General features: G+C 40.2%; 1 protein-coding gene across 8 annotated transcripts in view; it reads right to left on the bottom strand.

Annotated features, from left to right (window-relative positions):
* RC3H1 (ring finger and CCCH-type domains 1) overlaps positions 1 to 21,031 on the bottom strand; it is a 57,665-nt gene that overhangs the window by 11,734 nt on the left and 24,900 nt on the right. For 6 of the 8 annotated variants that reach the window (XM_042873059.1, XM_042873058.1, XM_042873063.1 and 3 more), the window contains exons 3-17: positions 19,224 to 19,344; positions 18,051 to 18,290; positions 16,846 to 17,021; positions 15,796 to 15,996; positions 14,387 to 14,519; positions 12,263 to 12,381; positions 10,589 to 10,701; positions 7,184 to 7,465; positions 6,679 to 6,896; positions 4,770 to 5,143; positions 4,223 to 4,354; positions 3,457 to 3,609; positions 1,554 to 1,764; positions 1,047 to 1,137; positions 774 to 909 (exon numbers count right to left, since the gene is read on the bottom strand). In XM_042873059.1, coding sequence (XP_042728993.1) covers positions 774 to 909; positions 1,047 to 1,137; positions 1,554 to 1,764; positions 3,457 to 3,609; positions 4,223 to 4,354; positions 4,770 to 5,143; positions 6,679 to 6,896; positions 7,184 to 7,465; positions 10,589 to 10,701; positions 12,263 to 12,381; positions 14,387 to 14,519; positions 15,796 to 15,996; positions 16,846 to 17,021; positions 18,051 to 18,290; positions 19,224 to 19,344 — 2,700 coding nt within the window. The remainder of the gene's footprint in view (positions 1 to 773; positions 910 to 1,046; positions 1,138 to 1,553; positions 1,765 to 3,456; positions 3,610 to 4,222; positions 4,355 to 4,769; positions 5,144 to 6,678; positions 6,897 to 7,183; positions 7,466 to 10,588; positions 10,702 to 12,262; positions 12,382 to 14,386; positions 14,520 to 15,795; positions 15,997 to 16,845; positions 17,022 to 18,050; positions 18,291 to 19,223; positions 19,345 to 21,031) is intronic. The other 2 variants (XM_042873061.1, XM_042873066.1) reach the window with 2 other exon arrangements.

Below are 21,031 nucleotides of genomic sequence, written 5' to 3' on the forward strand. Positions count from 1 at the left end.
TTCTAGCGTTTTCTGAAGACAGAAATGTTTACTGATTTTTCCCCTGCTCAATGTATTACGAAAATGAAACAAGCAGAAAAAAACCACAAAAGATTTGCTATATCCAGTGCTTCGTTACGCCCTGGTATTTCTCCTTCTATTTAAATCTCACAAAATACAAACAAAAATTTCAGCTCATTAATTCCTTTACAAATGCAGACTCCCATATTTCTTTATGTTGCAAGTGACAACATTTCTTCCAAAAGGAGACAAAATATTAAGCTTTAATTTGTTCAGTTAACTGTACTTCATAGTTAATTTTCACTTCTGTGGCTTGTGCTATTCAGGAAGAAACAGGTACAACACAAAGCCAAACGTGAAACAGATGAAGGTCACACAGCTGTCTGCACACAGAATCAGACATTTTCAGGGCCAGTGGAGCCAAGAGGAACAAACAGCCACTTCAAAAAAGAAGTTTGCCTCTGAGCGAACAGGTGAACAGAGAGGGGGAGTGAGAGAGATAATGAAAGCAAACATGAATGAGCACAGAGTGCACATTCAAGTATGGTGTTGATTTGCTTAATGCAAAGTCCTGGAAGTTTCTGCTGCTAAGCAAAGACGTTTACACTTCTACCACAGTCCTAATGTCTATCATCAGAGAATTAAATATTGATACTGAGTATTATTACAGAGAAAAGGGTCATCAACATACAAAAAGCAGCTCCATATGAAAAGTTAGCTTCATCTCTCTCTCCCTGCCACTTCTCATCACTCTTACAAATGTTGGTACCAACCTCCAGTCCTCTCATTTGTGTCTGCTGGCTAATCTGATGGTCCACTTGCTGCAGCTCCATGCGCAGTTGCTGCTCCCGCTCAGCTGAGGGCAACTGTTTTCCATGACCAGCCACATCTGACATGGACAGTCTCTCCCTTTGAGATCACAAAAACAACGAGAAGTAAAGAGATTAAAAATAATAATAATTGAGCTGGTACAGAAGGAAAGAGATAAAAAGGAAGATCTTAGAAAAAGGCAGAAGAAAAAAAAAAAAAAAGTAGAACACTTCTACCTGTCATTGAAACGTCCCTGAGAAGGTATATTCTGATGGGGAGAATATGGAGAGCCTCCCCAGCCACCATGAGTTCCGTAAGGACTGTATTCTGCCAGCAAACAAGGAAAACAAGTCATGTTGTAATCCTACAAAATTATCACTTAAATCACTCAGCTAACTCATACCTGAGAAAGCAGCCAATTTCTAGATTCTACTGCAACAGATTTAAAGTAACCTCACCTCAGAGGGACCAGGAGAACAAATTAATTTTCCTGTATCACTGACAAGTTACCAACGCACATTCTGTGTGTGAACAAATCTGTCCCTGAAACAGGAAGAAGCTGCAGCTTTTTATCTGGGTTTCTCAGTCTGCCATAGCTCTAGCAGTTATTTTACGGTCATAACATACACCTTAACTGTATTTCTGAGGCAAGAAAGCAGCTCAGAGCCTGTCTTCACTTTGCACTATACTGCAGCACTGAAGAAAACAGTGACAACCATCAAAATCCCAGAGCACGTGCATACCTGAAATGATTGATTTGGTGGAAGCTCCCTGAACCGCCATGGCCTGAATGGGACCAGAATTCTGGTACATCGCTTTGGAAGTACGAGAGATAGCCCCAAATCTCGACACAGTCGGTCGGTCTCCAAATGGAATGAGGTCATCATCACCAGCCTCTGCTGCTCTTCTCTGCATGTCTAATCGTTGGTCACGCATGGCTTTACTATCCACGTTCTAGACAAGAGATGGCAAAGAAGAATTTAATCAGAAGAGAGCAAAACCACACCCCTTTTAAACAAGCTGGTACCTCTACAATAAGTAGAGTTCTGTTTTGTTTCTTCATCCATCAAATAGTCTTCCTGTTCTGCAGTTTATATCTCTGCTGCTTTTGGTTCACGAATCATTAGCTTAAGATGTTCACCACTACCACCAATGTGAAACAGTTGCCAACAGAGCAAACCAAGAGAGCAGCAGCCGATGGAAGACAGAGAAAGTTTAATGGGACAAGCAGTGAAGAACTAGAGAATAAAATCAAGGAGATCAGTAGGCATCACTGAGGAATACATATTCCTTCCACAGTCCAAAAGAAATGCCTCTGAAGCACAGGGTTAAGGCCTTTATCACCTAACAGCCTGCAGAATTGGAATCAGTCAGTAAAACACTTACTTGGACATGTACAATACATCTCTCCATAGTCAGATTTTTTTTTAAGCAATAGTACTGTTTGGAACACCCAGGTTTCTAACTGAGGTTCATAGTCAACACTCTTAGGGGCCACAAAAGACCAGAGAGAAGTCAAAATTTTAAAATCATTTCATTACAGCTCAAAATTAAAACTCTGCAAGCTTTCAGTGAGGACTGATGGAAACTGACCAGGTAACAAATAGGAATAAAGGGATGACAGTAGAAATCACTGCTGAACTGAAAACTAAAGAAATTTAACATGCTGAAAGAAGCATTAGGCAAAGGGATTCTAAAAAAAGCCTGACATTTTCATCTCGAGTCTGTTAGATGATAGCATAAATTCTCATGTACTTCTTTTTACTGAGTGATGAGGAGTTAAAGCAGCAAAAGTCACAATGCCAAATGCATGAAATCCAGCATTATGTATTTGCAGCATCTCTAAAATAGTCCCTCAGACAAAACAGACATTTCCCTTCAAGGCAGGCATTTCTACTTCCATGGGCTAACACTATACTTCTTCTGAAATGTTAGGAAGAAATAGAACAGTGGTGTTACTTCAGAATCAGATTTTTTTCCTACACTCACGTCTCCCAGTAGTGGCCCCCCAGTAACTCTGCCCCTTTCTTTTTGCAGAAGTGATCTAGAAAAACACAGCTGCATGAAGTAACATCATATCCAGTCATAGCATCAGTGAAGGACTGAATATGCACAGCAAAGAGTTGGAAACTGTTCTCAAGATGAATCAATCAAGTGTTATGACTACACTTCCTTTGAGAAATTTCAAGCAAATATAGAGCATTCTTGTGGTCACGACATCTCAGAAAATCTTTCTAATACCATCTAATGATACAGTTGACAGCAGTCATAATCACTGTAAATAGAATTAATAGCACAAAGTTATGGTATCTCCCTGTTACAGAGAGAAGTAAAGGAAGCAACAGATGGATGTGTCTAATTAACAAGCTGCCTGCAGAGTCATTTTTAGGTTTCAAGTAAGCATAAAGAACCATGGCAGAGTGGTCAGCCTGCATCTACATCCAGAATTTAAAAACAGTAATGCAGGCTGTTTATAACCTCAAAAGCAGAGCACTCCGCTCACTTGCAAATACACTCTTTCACTATGATGCACTTTTGAGCTTAAAAGTCCATCACAAGCACTGCCATCAACATGGAGAGCAAAGAGTCCTTCCCAACCTGGAGAAGCATTAACCTTTCTTCAGTGCTCCCGTACTCCCTACATACCGCCATCTCCACACTCCTTGCTGCCACAACATCTTTGGGTTTTGCATCTTTGGTTCCAATGTAGGAGCCGATGGTGTCACAGGACCAGGGAGAGTACTGGCTGTAGTCATTTCCTTTGTATTTCCCAGCTACCTTCAGGTCTTCGTCTAAGTACTGTACAAAAACAAAGATCTGGTTCTGTCAGTAAGGAGAAGATGCAGCTTCACAGGCACAACTGATTAGATCAACAGCACTGAACTTAAAAAGACATCATCAGAATTTATTATTGTTATTTAAATGGAATCCATTTGGAGTTAGGCCACAACAGGCACAACACATATCAAATCCTGATCGCCTGGTAACAGTTCCAGTGTCAACTGTTCACTTGCTCAGCATGAGAGTGATATATTAACCCTGGTTTAAAAAACAAACAATACCAAAGAAGCCCCACATCTCTGTCAAACTGTTGGGTAACTCAAAACTTGTCGGGAATGAATGAAGCCAAGTTTAGTGACTTAAAGTCTGACAACCTCAATTAATAATGGCTCGATCTAATTCTCTTGGTGGCACCTACAGCAGATCACTTCAGATCAGTGGTAGATCACAGAATAGCCAGCCATGTTGGAGACCATACTACAAGGGCTTCACACCTGCAATATATGATTATCTCCACAACATTATTCAACACAGTACTGTTCTATTTTTCTCGTTATTGTCACTTGTCAGCACACACACAAAAAACTCTACAATATTTTCTAATCATATTCACAAGTAAAAATATGCTTACCTCTTCTGAATGAAAAGGATGAGGCAAGGTTGGAGAAGGTGCAAAAGGAGGTGGGGAAATAACCTTCCTCTCCTCTAACTGTGCCATGATCTCTTTCCTTCGTCGGTGCAGTTCATCCAGGCTGGGATGAGGCTGAAATTAAGACAGAAATACATTACAAAACTTCTGAAGCATTAACATACTGAATTACTAAATTAGAAAATGTTTTATCCAAGCAAGGGATGGCAGCTGTATGTTGCAAGAAATGGAAAACTACGGTACTTATACTTTTGAAGCTCTAAGCAGCAAGCTGCTTTTTTACACACTACCATCATTACAATTGCCTAGCTGGTCAATAATAAACAGCCTTCTGGTTTTTCATCAGCTTCATCAAATTCTCCTTTTTTTTTTTTTTTTTTTTTTTTTAATTCCTCAAAAAAACCATCACCTATAAAAAAAAAAAAAAAAAAAAAAAAAAAAAAAAAAAAAAAAAGAAAAATCCATTTCTCAACTAGTTTGTATTTTCTCTCTGGGGAATGATTTCAAAAACACAATAGGAAAACCATACCCGGTGGCAGGAAGGTCTGATCTGACTGAGATGCGGAGCCACTGGGCAATAACCCTCTGTTTGTGGGTATCTGTCCCTGGATTCAGGTACGTAGGAGGGTACAGCTGCTTGTGGAATTTCAATGGGCCGAGGAAGCCCTGTCCCCATCTCCTCTCGCTGATAGGGCTGCACAGGGGGATACACACGGCGGCTGTCGTAGTGTGGTGGATATATGGGCTGTCCCATGGGAGGATATTGCTGCGGCTGTGTGTACTGGGTGCTCACCACACGATCCTGAAGGTAGGGGGAGTAATGGTCTAAATAAGGCGGACCAGGCTCTGGAGCTGATGGAGGAGGCCGCACAAAGCGAGACATGGTTTGAGGGTAGTAAACTCCTGAATTTAGGCAAGAAAAAGACAAACGAAATACAGAAAGTAATTACAACAATCGTTTATAAACGCAGGTTGATTCAAACACTGCAGTTTACAAGTATCACGATCACAGGAATAAATTCATTCACATTTATTGTTTGCCACCGCTGTCTAATAGGTGTTTCTACTCAGGAATAACCACTTCAGAAAATCCTGGAGAAGTAGGATTTGATCCAAAGCACAAGTGACAGCAAGATGTAAAGATTACCGTAGCTGAAGAAAAGGCAGCGAGATCGAGCCCACCAAAGGTACCACAGCATACTAACTAGAACTAATTCACTAGGATGTCTCTCTTTTTACATGAATGCTTTTAGCTAGAGTAGAGCTAAAAGCAAAAGGAACCGTCACTTTGTATGCCTCTATCTGTGCAACTTAAGCTCAGTTTGCCCCAACACATCAGTCACTGCCTGCACAAACAGGGACTGGTGAGGTTTTTGAAGTTATTCAAATATTCCTTCCACCTTTTGAAAAGCAGCAGCAAATTTCAGTCCTGTGAACCACACGAAGACCTCTAAAAATCACATCTGCTAATTACCTGAATGTTTCAGGTAATTCATCTGGAATTTCTGGATAATTTAAAAACGTATATGGACAGGGGCACATCACTAAGTATGAGCACATTCAACCTTGTGGGTAACTTACATCTTCACTGGCATGCAAAAATTAAATACAAGCTTCCTATTCCCCCAAATGCTTTCCTCCACTCCTTTCTAGAGCTTCTTCTTTCCACTTCCCTTAGTCACTTCCTTTCTTTTTCTATGACATTATTTTCACTTTATTTCAGTTCTCCCTTCAATTTCTTCTTTCATGACAAGAGTAATTCCCCATCTTAATATAGCTGTAGGTTTGTGGGTTTGTTTTTTTTTTTTTTATAAATATCCTTCAATATTTTCTTTCTCCATTTGGTTTCTTCACATATAACTTCTCCTCCTGTGTCCTTTACTTTTCCTTTCCCATTATTTCCACTTTTTTAACATCATTTTTTGTGCCCAGCTGTTCTCCAATTTCACTCGTTTCTACCCATCATATGCATGAGCACACATTTCTGAAATATTAACACTCCTTGCATTAAAGAACTTATTTTACCCCTCAAGAATAAACCTCTCTGCAGCTTAAATATTTCTTTCCATTTTTCCTGCATCAAATTGAATTGAGGGTTACCCTATTAATTTCCTGACCTGGCCAACTGTTCAGAAAAACTGAAGAAAGAGGACTTACTACAGCGGACAAAAACCTCTAAAGCAAATGAAAACAGAGTCCTCAATCAAGACCTAAGCAGTCTGGCAGGAGGTAACTCACCAAATGCATTTACACACTAAAGCACACCTGTGCAGCATCCTGACACATGCATTTCCATTGTACTTTACCATAACCACAGTAATGCCTAAAGTCTCCATAACATGCAAAAAAAACTAATCGGAAACATAAACACCAAGGTGAGAAGGAAGAATAAAACTGGTATGTCAATCAAAAGACAGAGAGCTTGGCCTCAAATTTACCTTGTTGGTAGGGTGCTGGCTCAAATGGTGGGGCACTTCCCCTATGATCTTGATAAAAGATATCTGCCTGCTGAGTATTATACAGCTGAGATCCACGAGGTACCATTTGCAACTGTTTTGTGACAGACACTGAAGGCAGATCTGTTGGTGCCCGAGCAGGCACAGGATGAGGGTTCACTGGTAAGGCAGAAATAGAGCTCTTGGGGACAGATTCCAGCCTAAAAAGTAGAAAGATGACATTGCCCATTAACAGCTGATACAGTTCACAGGCACTCTGTCTATATCTCACTTTCTGAAGACTTGCATCATCTCTTCCAATTAAAATATAAGCAATCAGGGATGTAATGCAATTTATAGTTTAAGCTATAGTTTTCTATTGCACTCTACCACTACAAAACAAAACAACAAGAAAACCATTCTGTTTCTTTCCTAAAGAATGGGTTTACTTTGTTTCTACTGCATATTAACACACAGCACTTTGAACAACAGTTAGGAAGACCCGTACAAGTTAGGAGGGGATCCGGGGGCACTGCTACTCAGATGGTCCATCTTTCCTGGCTTCAGAGCACTTTCATAACTGGAGTCAGTCCCTCGAGAAATAAGTTGCGTCACTGTGCTGCCTGCTGACACAATTCCATTTGGCAGAGCAGAGGTTTTCCTATTGGGCAAGTCCACTCCCCCTTCATCCGAGAGGATAGCTCCTGAAGGCAGGCCCACCTCATTCAGCTGGCCCAGGGAGGCACTCAGAGGTCTTCTTGGAACCAGACGCTTGTTCATTTTACGAAATCTTCAAAACAGAAGTTACACGTCAAAAGCCAAAACAAAATACTGAAAGGACTTTCAAGATTTTTTTTTTTCCCCCAAACGCAGGTGGCACCCGAAGCTTCAAGTTCATATTTCATTCATGTTTCCTAATGACTTGAGAGATTTATTATTAATACCTGGCAGACTGGGATCTCACTGCAATTCGACACGTTGATATCAATTTCAATCAAACGAACGATCGGTCACACCAAGGATGGATTTTTCATGACAAGTACACCAAGCATTCAGAGCTCAGAGAATCTGAAATCTTACCTCCTGCACATATATTCATTACAACTGTAATGGAGCAAACCAACCAAAGAACAAACAGCATATGAAATACGACCTGTAATAATGGAATTTTCAAAGCAAGATTCACAGACTATTCTCTACATAAAGAAGACTTCAATAAACCAACAGCAGACAACTAAAGGAATGATAGAAGACAATCAGATTCCCTTTTACACCATTTGTCCAACAGTAAGCCAACTTAAGTCCGTAGTGCCAAAATTGTATCATCTTTACAAAGCATGATCTATCAAGATCTACGTTACTATAGCAATATACAGCTTATACCACTTGCATGGTTTGATAAATGACGACAGAGAGAAAAATCTCTAAACACAATATAGTCAAAATCTAACAGCTTTTGATGAACAAAAAAGAGCCTTTTAACATTAACAAAAAACACCAGCAGACTGATGGTACCGGACTAACAAAGAGAGCAAATTCCAGAGTTGAAGGTCCTCCACTAAGCCTCCTGCCATTAGCTTAGAAACGGGAACACAAGTGGGAGGGCACATCTGTTAGCCTGAGTGCTCACAGAGCAAGAGACTGTTTCCTATGTGGGAACCCTTCACAGGGGTTGGACTGGCTGAAACAAACGCTCTGAGCAAAGTGAGATGATAACACAACAAGACTTTAAATCCAAGTTATGTGGCAATGACAGCAGGCATCGTTCAGAACATATCAGTAGGAATAAACAGATATTAACACACTATGAACACCCTAGGAGGGACAGACAGTTTAAGGCATTCTAAACACACGCTGCTCAGAAGTCATTCTGGCATTTCCTGCCAGCTGGAGACACGGAGGTGAGCTGAAATGAACTCCCAAGACTGAATGTATCACTCCACTCGGCCATCCCACTCCAGGCTAAACTGGTTTTCCCTGCAAAGCAGCAGCACACCATGTTCTGCCTGCCAATAACTTCTGGTCATCTCACTCATATTAGGTCTCATGGAGGTGCAGTGCCTCCTAGCTCCTGACCTTTTGAAGGTCTGCATATAAATTGCAGGAGGAAGACAGCTAGCAATCCCTGCTTGCTCATCTAGAGTACACCAGTACGCTCAAGAGGCAGACACACACATACAAACACTCATTCCGAAACCACAAACATTTCTAGATACACTCCATAATACAATGCTTAGAAAGAAACACAGTTATACAGTGTATCCCTCTGGATTCTTCCTCAAAACACAATGTTGCAGTCTCCAGGTGCGCAGGACAAAAATCGTCTTAAACAAACAACATCAACAGAAACAGTAACACCAAAATCGGACTTGTCCTCGGTCCATTCCAAGTCACTTAGGCAGCACAAGATGACAATTTTCTATCAAGACATCATCACATACTTCCCTATAAACCCACCTTGCAAAATTAAAGCTATACATAGGTATGTAACAATTATGCAGCAACTATTTTCTTCCCCCCAAAAAAGTTTATTTCAGGGATTCTGCCATGCATATTACTAAATATTTCTAAAAGGAGAACAATTAAAAGCGCAATCTACTAAAAGGAATTAAGCAGAGATAAAAGGCACAAGGAGGAATCAGAACTCAAAGTTTTCCAACTGCCTACAGTAACTGCTGCAGCTGACACAGAGCACTCACCTCACTTGCCCCAGGACAACATTATCACTAAAGCAAACAATCCAGTCTGGATAAAATTGGCCTCCTCCACCTGCAAACCTGACAAACTGTCCTTGATATACACTGCTAGTTTAGAGGCACTAATACTGACTCACCACCCTTGTCAATCATCCAAAATAGTACTACCAGTCTTCATCTTCTTAATATTACGACAAAAGGGCAAAAAATCCAATTGTTTCTGCAAAAAAAGTACCAAAGTCCCCATTCTGCTAGCTTGAAGAACTGCCTTTCTCATTCTAACACCACGTGGTCTCCTCTTTTTATGTCTTTTTGCCTATGTATTGCTTGCTGTATAGCTAATGAACTGCTGTACCAGTACTTGAAGCTTTAGAGGTTTAAAGAAAAAGCAGACACCATTTCCAAATCTCTGGAGTTGTCTCCTGATTGCAGAAAACAAGTATTCTGCTTGGAAATTTTAGTCCTGAAACCAGAGGTCAAATTGCATACGCTTTTTTTCTTTCAACTCTCAATACAGCTTCTCTTTTTTTCCTAGAAAAACCATAAATAAGCTTCAAAACAGAGTAGCTTGCACTCAGATAACCTGCCTGGATCTGTAATCCATTCAGCTTATTTTCTGCAAACTTCCTATGTCCACCATTTTGTTACTCTTCAGCAATAAAGTCAACCACCTTCAGGCTGTTGCACATGTAACTAGCTAAACAGTACCAGCCAAACTGTACAAGATAACTGCCCAAGAAAAAAATGCAGAGTTTTGTGCTCTTTTGCTTTGTGAATAGCAAAAGCAGCACAGAACAAAACCCTAGATCTGGGAACGTGTCAGTATCAAGCTACCTCTCACACTCAACTATAAAGCCAGGTTGACAAACACACATGAAGAAGTAACCACAATGGATGCAATCTAGTAGCATATTTATACACACAAAAGAAGTAATTAAAAAAAAAAAAAAAAAAATTTATAATGTTTATCCCCAAAATCTCAAGTAATGCTTCTTGTGCAAATATCAAAGTTTCAGAGCTGCACTGTTGCTGAACAAAGCAAAACATTCTCTATTCAAGAATGAACAGCTCCAAAACTTTACAGGTAACTGCTGTAACATTTTTGAGTTGTTTCTGGCTGGTGTAACAGACAAGTTATGCTTCCTCTCCCCATTCCTAGACGTGATGAAGAACTAAGGATAAGGTGAAGCAAATACTGGACTGATCTGTACACTTACTTCTCTAGCTCCTCCTGTGAATGTGCAAAGGTGCAGCTGGCCCCTCGGGGGCATCCTCCTCTCTGTTTCATGTCTCGGCACATGTACGTCTTGTATTTGCTGTGCTGAGGAGGCTGGCAAGGTTAAAAAAAAACAAGATATCTGAATATAAGTGCACGTAGGCAAGAACAGGATATATCCCCCCTTACTAAAAGACTGAGGTGTAACTAGAGTATTGCTTCAAATTTAAGCTTTCCAGGAGTACCTAATAAGAAGTGACTGGAGCAGCATCCGTGTTTGCTCAACAGATCACAGAAAACAAGCTTTGTCAACTGAGTTATTATCAGGCTTTTAAAACTTCCTTATTCCTTACTGGAGCTCCACTGGAACGTATGCTTCCGGACAAAACTGAAAGAACAGTTAAGGATATAATCTTACTCCTACACAGGTCATCAGGACATGGGCTGTCTTCTGAATTCTTACTGGTTCAGTTCACAAATAAACAATGACTTGCTGCAATCTCACCATCTGTCTGTCTGCCCATTTTCCACTCTCCCTAAGTAAACTTTGACAGGACAGAGGTGGGCTCAAAGATACCAAGTTCCTATTGGCTTTACAGCAAAATTTGATCAGTTGATGGCAGAAAAAAAGCCATATCGGACTTCCCACCATGGAAAAGGCCTGTAAAAATAAATTCTTGCTTTCCAAGATACCCAGGCAGACGATGAAAACCTGTAAGATGGCATTTGGAAACTGTTTTTTTCTGTTTGTTTCATTTCTGCCATCTACTACAGTGGAAAAGGCTTAGACAGGACGTGCTGACGGCCCAATACTCAGCAACTGTTCCCTTCCCCACTTGGAGTTTTGCATTCCCTCACAAAACGCCCCAAGTCCTGGTAAGCGTCAAAAAAACAGAATTCCTCACTTTTTTCCCCACCCCAATTTCTACATGTGTATTTATACTGCTTCTCCTCTTGCCAGTAACAGCAGCAGTGAAACACAAAAAGGTAAAAGGAGCTGAAATAATTCACTCTGATTTTGTGATCGTTTTTCCCCACACGGGTTCAGCTCCCTGAACCAGCTCTCCAGGTGGCAGAGTGCCAATGCAGAAAGAGTGGGAATGTATGGCAAGCAGCTCTGTCTCTCAGTAGTAGCTAGCATTTAGATTAACTCAGTTGAACAACAAAATGAGATCAAAGAACCATGTGATAAGATACATATTAGCTTATCTCATACTTGTATTTGGCAACATCAACTTCCGAAACAAACAAAAAAAATCACAAAAAAAATTGTCTGCTGAACCCAAATGGTCTTCCTAAAACTTTGCAATTTATACCTCCATTAAGCATAGATTTAATAATCATTGGTAACACAGAGTGACCTGGCTAACATCTGTCACATTAAGACAAGAAAATTCCCACAGCTCAGTGCTAGGCACCCCAGCTTGCTTTCCCACCCTCTAATCAGGAATCTCTACACTTGCAACTTGATCAGATTGTTTTCTTTCCATCCTAATGAACTCTGCAAATTCATGCAATTTTTTTTTTTTAATACATACATATGAAAGAGCAGCAACATTCTCAACATACTCTTTGTGAAGTCAGATCTCCCCAGGTGACATCAGTAAACCCCTACTATTACACAGAGCCAAATAAAATTTAGGAGCAAGCTTTTCTTAAGTGATTTGGCTTTTACCTGTTGCTGATCAGTTCCTTTCTTGCTGTGATTCTGGATATAATCAACTAAGCCGTGAACCACAGTCCTTACAGCAACCAGCCCATTTTCCAGTTGTTCCCACGTTGGAGGTGGAGCATCTACAGTATCAGCAGGAAACAAAATACAGTGAGGAAGGATTTCCAAAACCAGGTATAAGGAAACCATCAGTATCACAAAAAAAAAAAAAAAAAAAAAAAAAAAAAGCTACCAAGTTTTATTAGAAGCAAAAGTCATGGAATAAAAGAGGATGAAGAGTATTTCAGAGATACACACCATTCAAAGAATAAAGCTACCTACAGACTCAATATTGAACCACAGAAAATAAGTCAGACAGCAAGTCTACTATTATCACATCGATGTTCTCCTTTTACAAGGGATTTCATACCCCACAGAACTCCAGAGGAAATGCCTTGTACAAACCCTGCATGTAATGGAAAATCAAAATCCCACTTCACACTCAGATTCCTTTAGGCAAAATCATTCTGTACAAATGTCGTTATCAATGGCCTAGATCACACAGCCAGTTACTGAGCAGCAAACAAAGCTGCTGTGTCCCACATGCAAACACATGGGACACAGAGCAAATCTATGCATCCAACCATCTAGCATGCAGCAGTGTGAACGAAGTGCAATTTCAGACCCACAGGGGCATCTGCTCTCTCTAGCTGACTTGTCCTTTAACCTGTTCCAACAGAAGACACTCCACAGTATGCTTACACGCTCTGCTGCAATATATTGGACCTCAATGAGCTTCACTGAGTGTGTTTCAAGATATTTAACACAATTACATCCCGTTCTGCTCACAAGTACTTGATTCCCAAGGAATTTCAGCGTACCTACAGAATATAGCAGGGAAGCAGCTCCATAGCACAGCAGAGAAATGACTTCAAGATCAGACTTACCCACTGAAATTTCCAAACTGTCAGTACATAGAATTCTGTCTCTGACTACTTACAATGTAAAAGATTTGAGAAACCACTGCATTGCCTTTAACTGCTAAGTGCAGCATGTTCTCATTTAGAAGGTATCTTTTTTGGCTTAAAAATATAGAGACTATCTACAACTTTTCATCTCCTGATGTCAGATTAGGCATTCATATTCTTCACACTAGTCTCAATTTCACAAATATCAACAGGTATAAAATAAAGCTTCAGTTTCAGCACTCTCTCTTCTATTCCTGCTGCTGACTTTTCCAACATCTTTCATCGCTTTCTTCTCTGTCAACATCTTAATTTCCCAGTTATGCTCTTTTCACCTAATTTCCCCTCTTTAAATCATCATCCACAGTTTTGCAGATCTACAGATTCCTTAAGATAATGTGTCTCATTAAGACAGACTCTTGCCAAGCTTTTATCTATCAAAATTTTACTTTGATGTCTGAAATTGTTCACATGGAAGGCGCCCTACGGTCTTAAGCTGCCTTCAAGAGTGTCTACTGAGTGCAGTGTCTGCTGTCTGGAGACCTTGGATCAACAACTAACATGTACAGTTTTTAGAGTAATGGAAAAGATGTACAATTTTTAGACAGGGGATTAATGAAAGTCCTTAATTACTCCCATCAGTTCATAAATAATTTGTTCTAGTAAAGAACTGGAGATACAAAAATAACACAGTGACAACCAAAGCACTGAACTAGAGGTTCTACTAACCCTCCTGTCACTTTGCAAGTCTGGCTTCCAACAGCAGCAAATGCACTAAAGAGGGGAAAGGAGAAAACTAAGACTGCTGTCAGTCCCTCCAGCTAGCACTGCCTAATATGAAGTATGCACTGTGTAATCTCACAAGACTGTATGTATTCCAAATCCTCATCAGCACTCACCTGGTGCTGACAAACAAGAAGGTGTCTCCAGAAAAGTGGCTGAACTATTCCTTCCATTCTTTTTGTTGGCTTCAAAATGGTTGATTTTCTCAGAGATCACTGCTGTTCTCAAGTTGGTTATGAATACCATTCAAGAATCTTAAATTTGAGTTACAGAAGATGTTTCCTCTACTTGAGGAATACAGTTTTATCCCTTAGCACTCTTAAGGCTCCTCTTGCTAAACTAGAGCTTGTCATTTCTTTTGGCCTCCCCACCTCCAGCCCTGCAAAGCATCTAGGCTTACCTGGGCTGGGATCAATATTTGCCAAGAGCTCAAGGTGAGGTCGAAGACGATTCAGGTTAGCTGGATCTCCAGTCCTCTGAAGAGCAATAGTTAATTCCTGAACACTCTGTGCAAATGAGGCTGGGGTCTGCAACTTAAAAAAATTGTAATAATTAACTTTCTACAGGCAAAGCAATCCTCAGGGTTTCTCAAGGTTTCTCCACAAGACCAGAGAGCTGCTTTAACAAACCAGACTACATTTTTCTCCACACACAGACCGATTTCAGCAGCTTGTACTAACTCTCCCTTACAGTGTTATGAACACACCTTTTCTTTGATATTGTAGGTTAAAATATAGCCCTAAAGGAACAAAATAGGCTGGCATTACATCTAGCAATGTACCCACGATCTCTTCTGTGCTGTGTTGGCAGAAAGAAATGCAGATACTAAGGTTCAGTTATATGATATTTCTGAGGAGTCTAGTATCTCCAACTTCTGAGCCAACAGAACTGCACTGTGAGTACAGCAGCCAGGAAAGAGCATGGTGGAAGAAAGAAAAGAGATTAATAACATCCCACATTTTAGCATTTGTAAGTTCTATAAGTCTGCCTAGAAACTTCAGGAGATGTCTGGCAGGACATCTGAAAACATGGGCAAATACATGAGTTACAGAAGATGTTTCCTCTACTTGAGGAACACAGTTTTATCCCTTAGCACTTTTAAGGATCCTCTTGCTAAACTTACATAAATACATAGCAGATCCTGAAGCCAATCCTCCTTAATGGCACTCAAAGCAAGTGTTTCACAGCTTTTATAACCATTCACCAAGACATTAGGGCTCAGTTCTTCCTACCTAATTTAGGCAGTTTTATGAGTTGTCTGATCTATTATTTAGGGAGAACTCCCTGATTTAAACATTTGAAAGGAACATTAGCCCTCTCATTAGTGCTCACTCTGAAAAAAAAAGTGATCTGGGCATTTCCAGAGGTGGAATCATTTTATTTAAGAAACACATTTCATCCTCTCTCTCTTCATCTGAGTACAGAGTAAACAAGTGATTTCTTTCAATTTAATGACTAGTTCCCTGCCTGAAAGCATGAACCTTTAGTTTCTTTTTTTGTGTTGGCAGTTATCAGGTGTTTAGAAAGGACACATGCCAATCATGCAGCTAACTTCTGTGGTTTTTCATTTGTTGAAAGAGGTAAAGAAGAAAGAGATGGCAAGGTGACAGAAAGGAGCAAGATTCACTAGATTACAAACATATATTGCAATTATTCAAGCTGTAACAGGTTTTATAATAATAGGGCAAATGATTAATGAGTAAGGTGAGTACACCCGGGCACAACGTGCAAATCTAAGTATTCAAGTTACAAGCACATAAATCTACAACTGCAAACAAGATAAAGTGGGCTGATTTTAGGTGGCTTTACCTTGTCAATGATAGACTGCATGTGGGATTTGTGAGACTGGTCTCCATACAACAGTGACGACCACTGATCTGGCGCAATGCGTAAACCTGCCTCCATGGCAATTTGAACAATTTGGGAATCGTGTTCCCTTCTCAGAGCTTCATAAGTACGAAATTCCTCCTTCAGTTGCATCAGGGAGGAATCTTCATCGCGCTTTGTCACCTAGCACGGAAAAACAAGCCAAGTACAATTAAGCAGGATAAACTGACGTGAAGTACAAGGCAAGAGAAACATTTAGCCAGCAGTGAACACTGCTATTGGTGCCTACTAAAATAATATGCACTCTTCATCAACTGCAGTCACTATGAAATGGATACCAACTGTAACTCACTCAGAATCTGACCCAGACATTACTCACTGCAGTGCCACACTCTGTAAACATATCACAACATGATCGCTTCATTTCTCCAATCAAGGTATTCTATGTGCACTGCAGTTTTTAGTTTACTTTAGAATACAATTACCAGCAATAAAGCATTTTTTTCTCCTCATTTAACAAGACTGAAGAATTTAGCACGTAAGAATGGGCGTTTAAATAGCACTAAGCAGCAAACACAGCTTTACTTTACTACAACTCCCATATTCCACTGCCTCATATTTCTTTGTTTCTAAGCACATCACCACTCAATTAACAGAACTGGCAATTTTTCAGTTTTAGGCCTCTTCCAAGGAGATACATTACACCAACTTGCATACAGGTTTAGTCATGGTGCATCCATTAAACTCGGACAGAATTCAAACTTAGATTTACAGCTTAGAATTGCAATTTCTGCCCACACTGCCATCACAGATGTAGGAGAAACTCTCTAAACACATATGGGACTTGATAGAAATATCTTCTGTAACCGTTTTTAGACTCATGTAATTGTACAGGACAATGAAAAAAGAAAAGCAGAAATCTTTTCAGACACAGTGAATGCTTATTAAAAAGAATTTTACATTGAGGGATCTTTTTGTTATATGAAGAAACATTTTCCTGCATGATGAAATCTCTGAGCAGAATCTTCATACCTTGAAGCATGAGGCTCTGTAAAGAAGCTGGACAACATGCCCAATGCTAGTTTTAGAAGCCTGAGGAAATCGCGGCTCCAGCCTCTGAACCACAAAGAGAACCAAGACCTTTCGTGACAAGGCAGATCCATCTTCCAGAGCCAGCAGAACCAGCTTTAAAGCCTCTTCTTGCATAGCTGTGAGGAAATAATGAAAGAGAATATATATAAAAAAAAAAAAAAAAAGAGAGAAAACCAAGGAAGGTCTCTGCACTGTTTCATGTCTCCCTGCAAGCAAGGGTAAGAGACTAGGCACAAACCACACACAGAGTTTGGGATATCAGATGATAGGAAGATTTCTTTATTCCTGTCTATCTTGATGATTTTTTAACGTAAGTTTTTTAAGTGCACTGCTCTCACATCTTTCCCAGCAACAGAATACTGAGAAGCTAAAGAATGGCAAAGCTGGTTCCCACGCAGGTAAAAGAGCAATTAGTGCCCACACAAACAAATTAGGAGCTGTACCGCTACATATTTTGCTAGCAAATTAGCCTCAATGTTCCTTGCAGCAGAGCCAAAGCTAGCATCCCAAAGCTAGTCTTCTTCCACTTGTTTCAGTGGTAAAAAGCTTCTATTTTAAGAAACTGGCTTCTGATTCAAATAACTCTTTTTCTTCTGAGTTGGCACTCAAAGTGAACTCTCTTTCAAGCAACCAGCCGTTATACTGATTTGTTTTTAGCAAAAGCAGTTTAGTGTTCCATGCAAAAGAATTCAGACTTGTGAATAACTTCTAAGCTTCTAAAAAGACATGTATACACAAACACCTGCAGGTACCAGATCGCTCCCTACAGCTGTTTTGTCTGCTTATTTCCCTTGGTTAGGAAAAGATGACATGTTTAGTCGCTGCCTTCCTGTTTCTAGAAAGATCCTGCTTCTCCAAAGGATAGCAGGAGAGACTACTTCCTATTTTATTGTAGCACAAGAACAGAAGGACATCGATTATTCTGAATTTTATGGAAGAGCTGCAAAAGCATTAAAAAGGTGAGAAAGCCCAGGACAGCAGCCCAACAGATACATCATTAATTCTGAAGACCTACAATTAAGAAATCAGGCCACAGCCTAAAAGAAAAGAAATCCCTCAATGTCAGTCACAAGGATACCCATTTCTCAATCCTCCTCAATTCTGAATTGTTTCTAGAACAAAGAAGTATTAAAAGCATCACCTACCCGGTCCAAGGAACTGGCATCCTCTGGCTCTCACTGCAGCCCAGAGGTTGGAAGAGAGCTGCTGAGGATTTTGATGCTGAAGAATGAGCTCTGTGACTGTTCTTTCACCAAGTGACCGTGCCGCACGCATGGCTCTGATCCGTCCTTCTTCCTCCACTAGCTGGCAGTGAACCAGTGTCACAAGTTTCCTTTGCATAGGACGACTCAGGACACTCTGAGTAGTACTGTTCAGACCCACACCTTCAAAGTAAAATGAGGGAGAAAAAGAATAAACTATCTCATACCTCCTTTTCCTGTGCCAGTTCTCAATTATTATGCTGGAGAAACACAAAACTAGTTTTTCTGATGCTACAGAAAAGGTGTATAAGTTTGTTTTGGTTAGTTTGTTTCACTCAGCATTAGAAGCTAACCGTCAGCCTTCCCACAGATTTATGCCTTGTTGATTGATTTGGCTCTCTAAGACGGTGCAGCCTCAAATGAATTCTCTCCCCACACTAGAAGTCTGTCCTGAGCCTTCTGCTATGGATTCCCAAGTGTCTCCTCAATGGTAAAATCATACTGCAGTCCTTCCCTTATTCACAGGCCGCAGGGATCACTGCCTTCTTTGACCACCTGTTTTCAGAGATCAGTTTCTTGCCTGTGTTTCATTAGCTTCCACATCTAGGAGGGAGTGACAGACTTTCTAAGTTCATCATATGTAAGGCAGATAAGATACAAAACTCTTGAATTCAGCTCTGATTTGCTGTGTTAAGATTATTCACTGACCCTGCTCTTGCGTACGACCTTGTATAAACACAGTATTACTTCTCTTTTATGCTCCATATCCACTAACTTCCTTGTTTCAGTTTTTTTCCTCTGCCACAAACACGCTGCATTACAGTTATCTCAAAGCAAAGCAGAAGTCAAAAAATACTAGTTTTTATTTTTACCTGATGTGCTTTGGGTTTCTTTACCAACGAATTCAGCCTTTTCCTCAGTATTATTTTTGACATAATGGTTTTATTTATTTCCCATAAGTAAAGGCATGACCTTAATGCTCAGGAAAGTGGTTTCAATGTGGTTTTGAACTAGGTCTATGCCCATTTATCCCAAACAGACTAAATAGCACCTGAACAGTTTGTTACACATGGTATTTCCACCTATCATCTTCCCAGGAAACCAGGCAGGAATTACCTCTTGCGCTGCTGAGTGGTTTGAGGTACAATGCTAATTCTTCCACACATTTTTTGCTCTCCTCGTAATGCTTGGTATCTTCAGCTCCACTACATATAGTAATTGGCTGCTGTTCAGGAACCTGGAAAGAGATGACGTACATTTATGACAAATACACAGAAATATCTGGCAGCCATGCTTACAAATATCAAATTAAGTTTGTTAATACCAAGTATTTCCTGTTTTGTTCTTTTCTGCATTTTTCTACATTAGCAAGCAATTTTTTCAGCTTTAGTAAACAAACTGCAAAAATCTACCAGTTAAAAACAAGATTAAACAGATGTAGAAAATTCATGATTATTGTATCAGATTTCTTTTATTTGGTGGCTGACAGGAAACAGAAATATGACAAGAGATATCAGCATTTTTTGCAATTATACTTTTTTTGCTGAAGCCACGTGCATATTGGGACATCCCCAAAGCTGGATGACCAAATACAGAACAGATCAGATGAACACTGATTTACAGGAAAGTGCAGATTCGCATCCAGGGCCTCACAGCTCTACAGTCATCCTGGGATAAGCAATCTGAGCTACTTGGATTAGTGGGAGAAAGATTTAGCAGCAAATAGACTAGGCCACTCCTGCAATGTATTTTGTCCAGACCCAATTAATCAAGTAGTAAGAGGACATTATCCTACACAGCTTTATGAACACAAAGTCCAAGTGTTAAACTGACATCACAGGCCACGCTTGGTTTTATTATGTTTTGGTTATGGCACTTGTCCAAGTATTCACCAGGAACCGACGTTTTTCAAAGGTATGTTGAATTCTAACCCCCAAAGTTTTATTTTTGTTGCTGTTTTCTCCAGTTTGAATTCTTACAGCTTTAAACAAGTTTGGATGGACAGTACAGCACTGTACTAGTGCCTATAAGCAACACTATTCAGCAATCAATCCAATAAACACACAACAGCATCAAGAGCTGGGGTTTCTCACAAGACTAACTGCAAGATTTTAGCATACACTACCCAAGTGCAAACAGACCTCAGACTCTGACTTCTATTATTTCCAACTCAATCCCCATCCCACCGGCAATAACATAATGCTAATCCTGTATAGCTGCTTACATGACCCTCAATCTAAAAGAGCAAGCCTTTAATGCTTGAGCTATGAACCTGCCAGCCTTCACATGTTATACAGCCATGCAGAGTACCATTACAATGGCAGCAGTGAACGTAAGTAAAATACACACGCAAACACACATTTATGTTCATCACCATGCATACAAACAGGAGCTTCCCTGTTGATTTAAGTAGAAAGCCATCTGTTCCAGTTAGAGGGGATGTCACTTCCACAGGCCCAGAAGACCAGCTGTGCCAGATGCTCATTCTGGCACACATCACAAAGTTACTGTTTGCATCATTTTTGCTTCAAAAAGTTGGTGACAAAAAAGTCTGCCAGTGTAACATACAGGCTGCAACAATTAGGACAGTTGATACCACCCCAAAAACGACACAGGATAGGATGCATCTGGCACTTTCACACCACTTACATGGGAAAACAACAAGCTTAATCACAGCAAGCCAGGAAGGCTGGCCTGGATGCTTTCCATGGACCACAGCTAACTTGGGAAGGATTTTTTTTTTTCCCTAGTTTCTATGCAAAAAAGCTTTGAGCAGATTTTGCAGCTGTGCCTTATGGAGGTCAGCCATAAATGTTTCAACTGCAGCAGCCTCAGCTGGACCGGATTACTGGGCTTTGGGAAACACACATTAGCACCTACAACATTTGCTTTCATGTTCACAGAACACTCCACCTCCTTCTCAA

This window comes from Lagopus leucura, unplaced genomic scaffold, assembly GCF_019238085.1.
Source record: "Lagopus leucura isolate 7727_CA_CO unplaced genomic scaffold, USGS_WTPT01 Super-Scaffold_100009, whole genome shotgun sequence".
In the NCBI taxonomy this organism is placed as follows: Eukaryota; Metazoa; Chordata; class Aves; order Galliformes; family Phasianidae; genus Lagopus; species Lagopus leucura.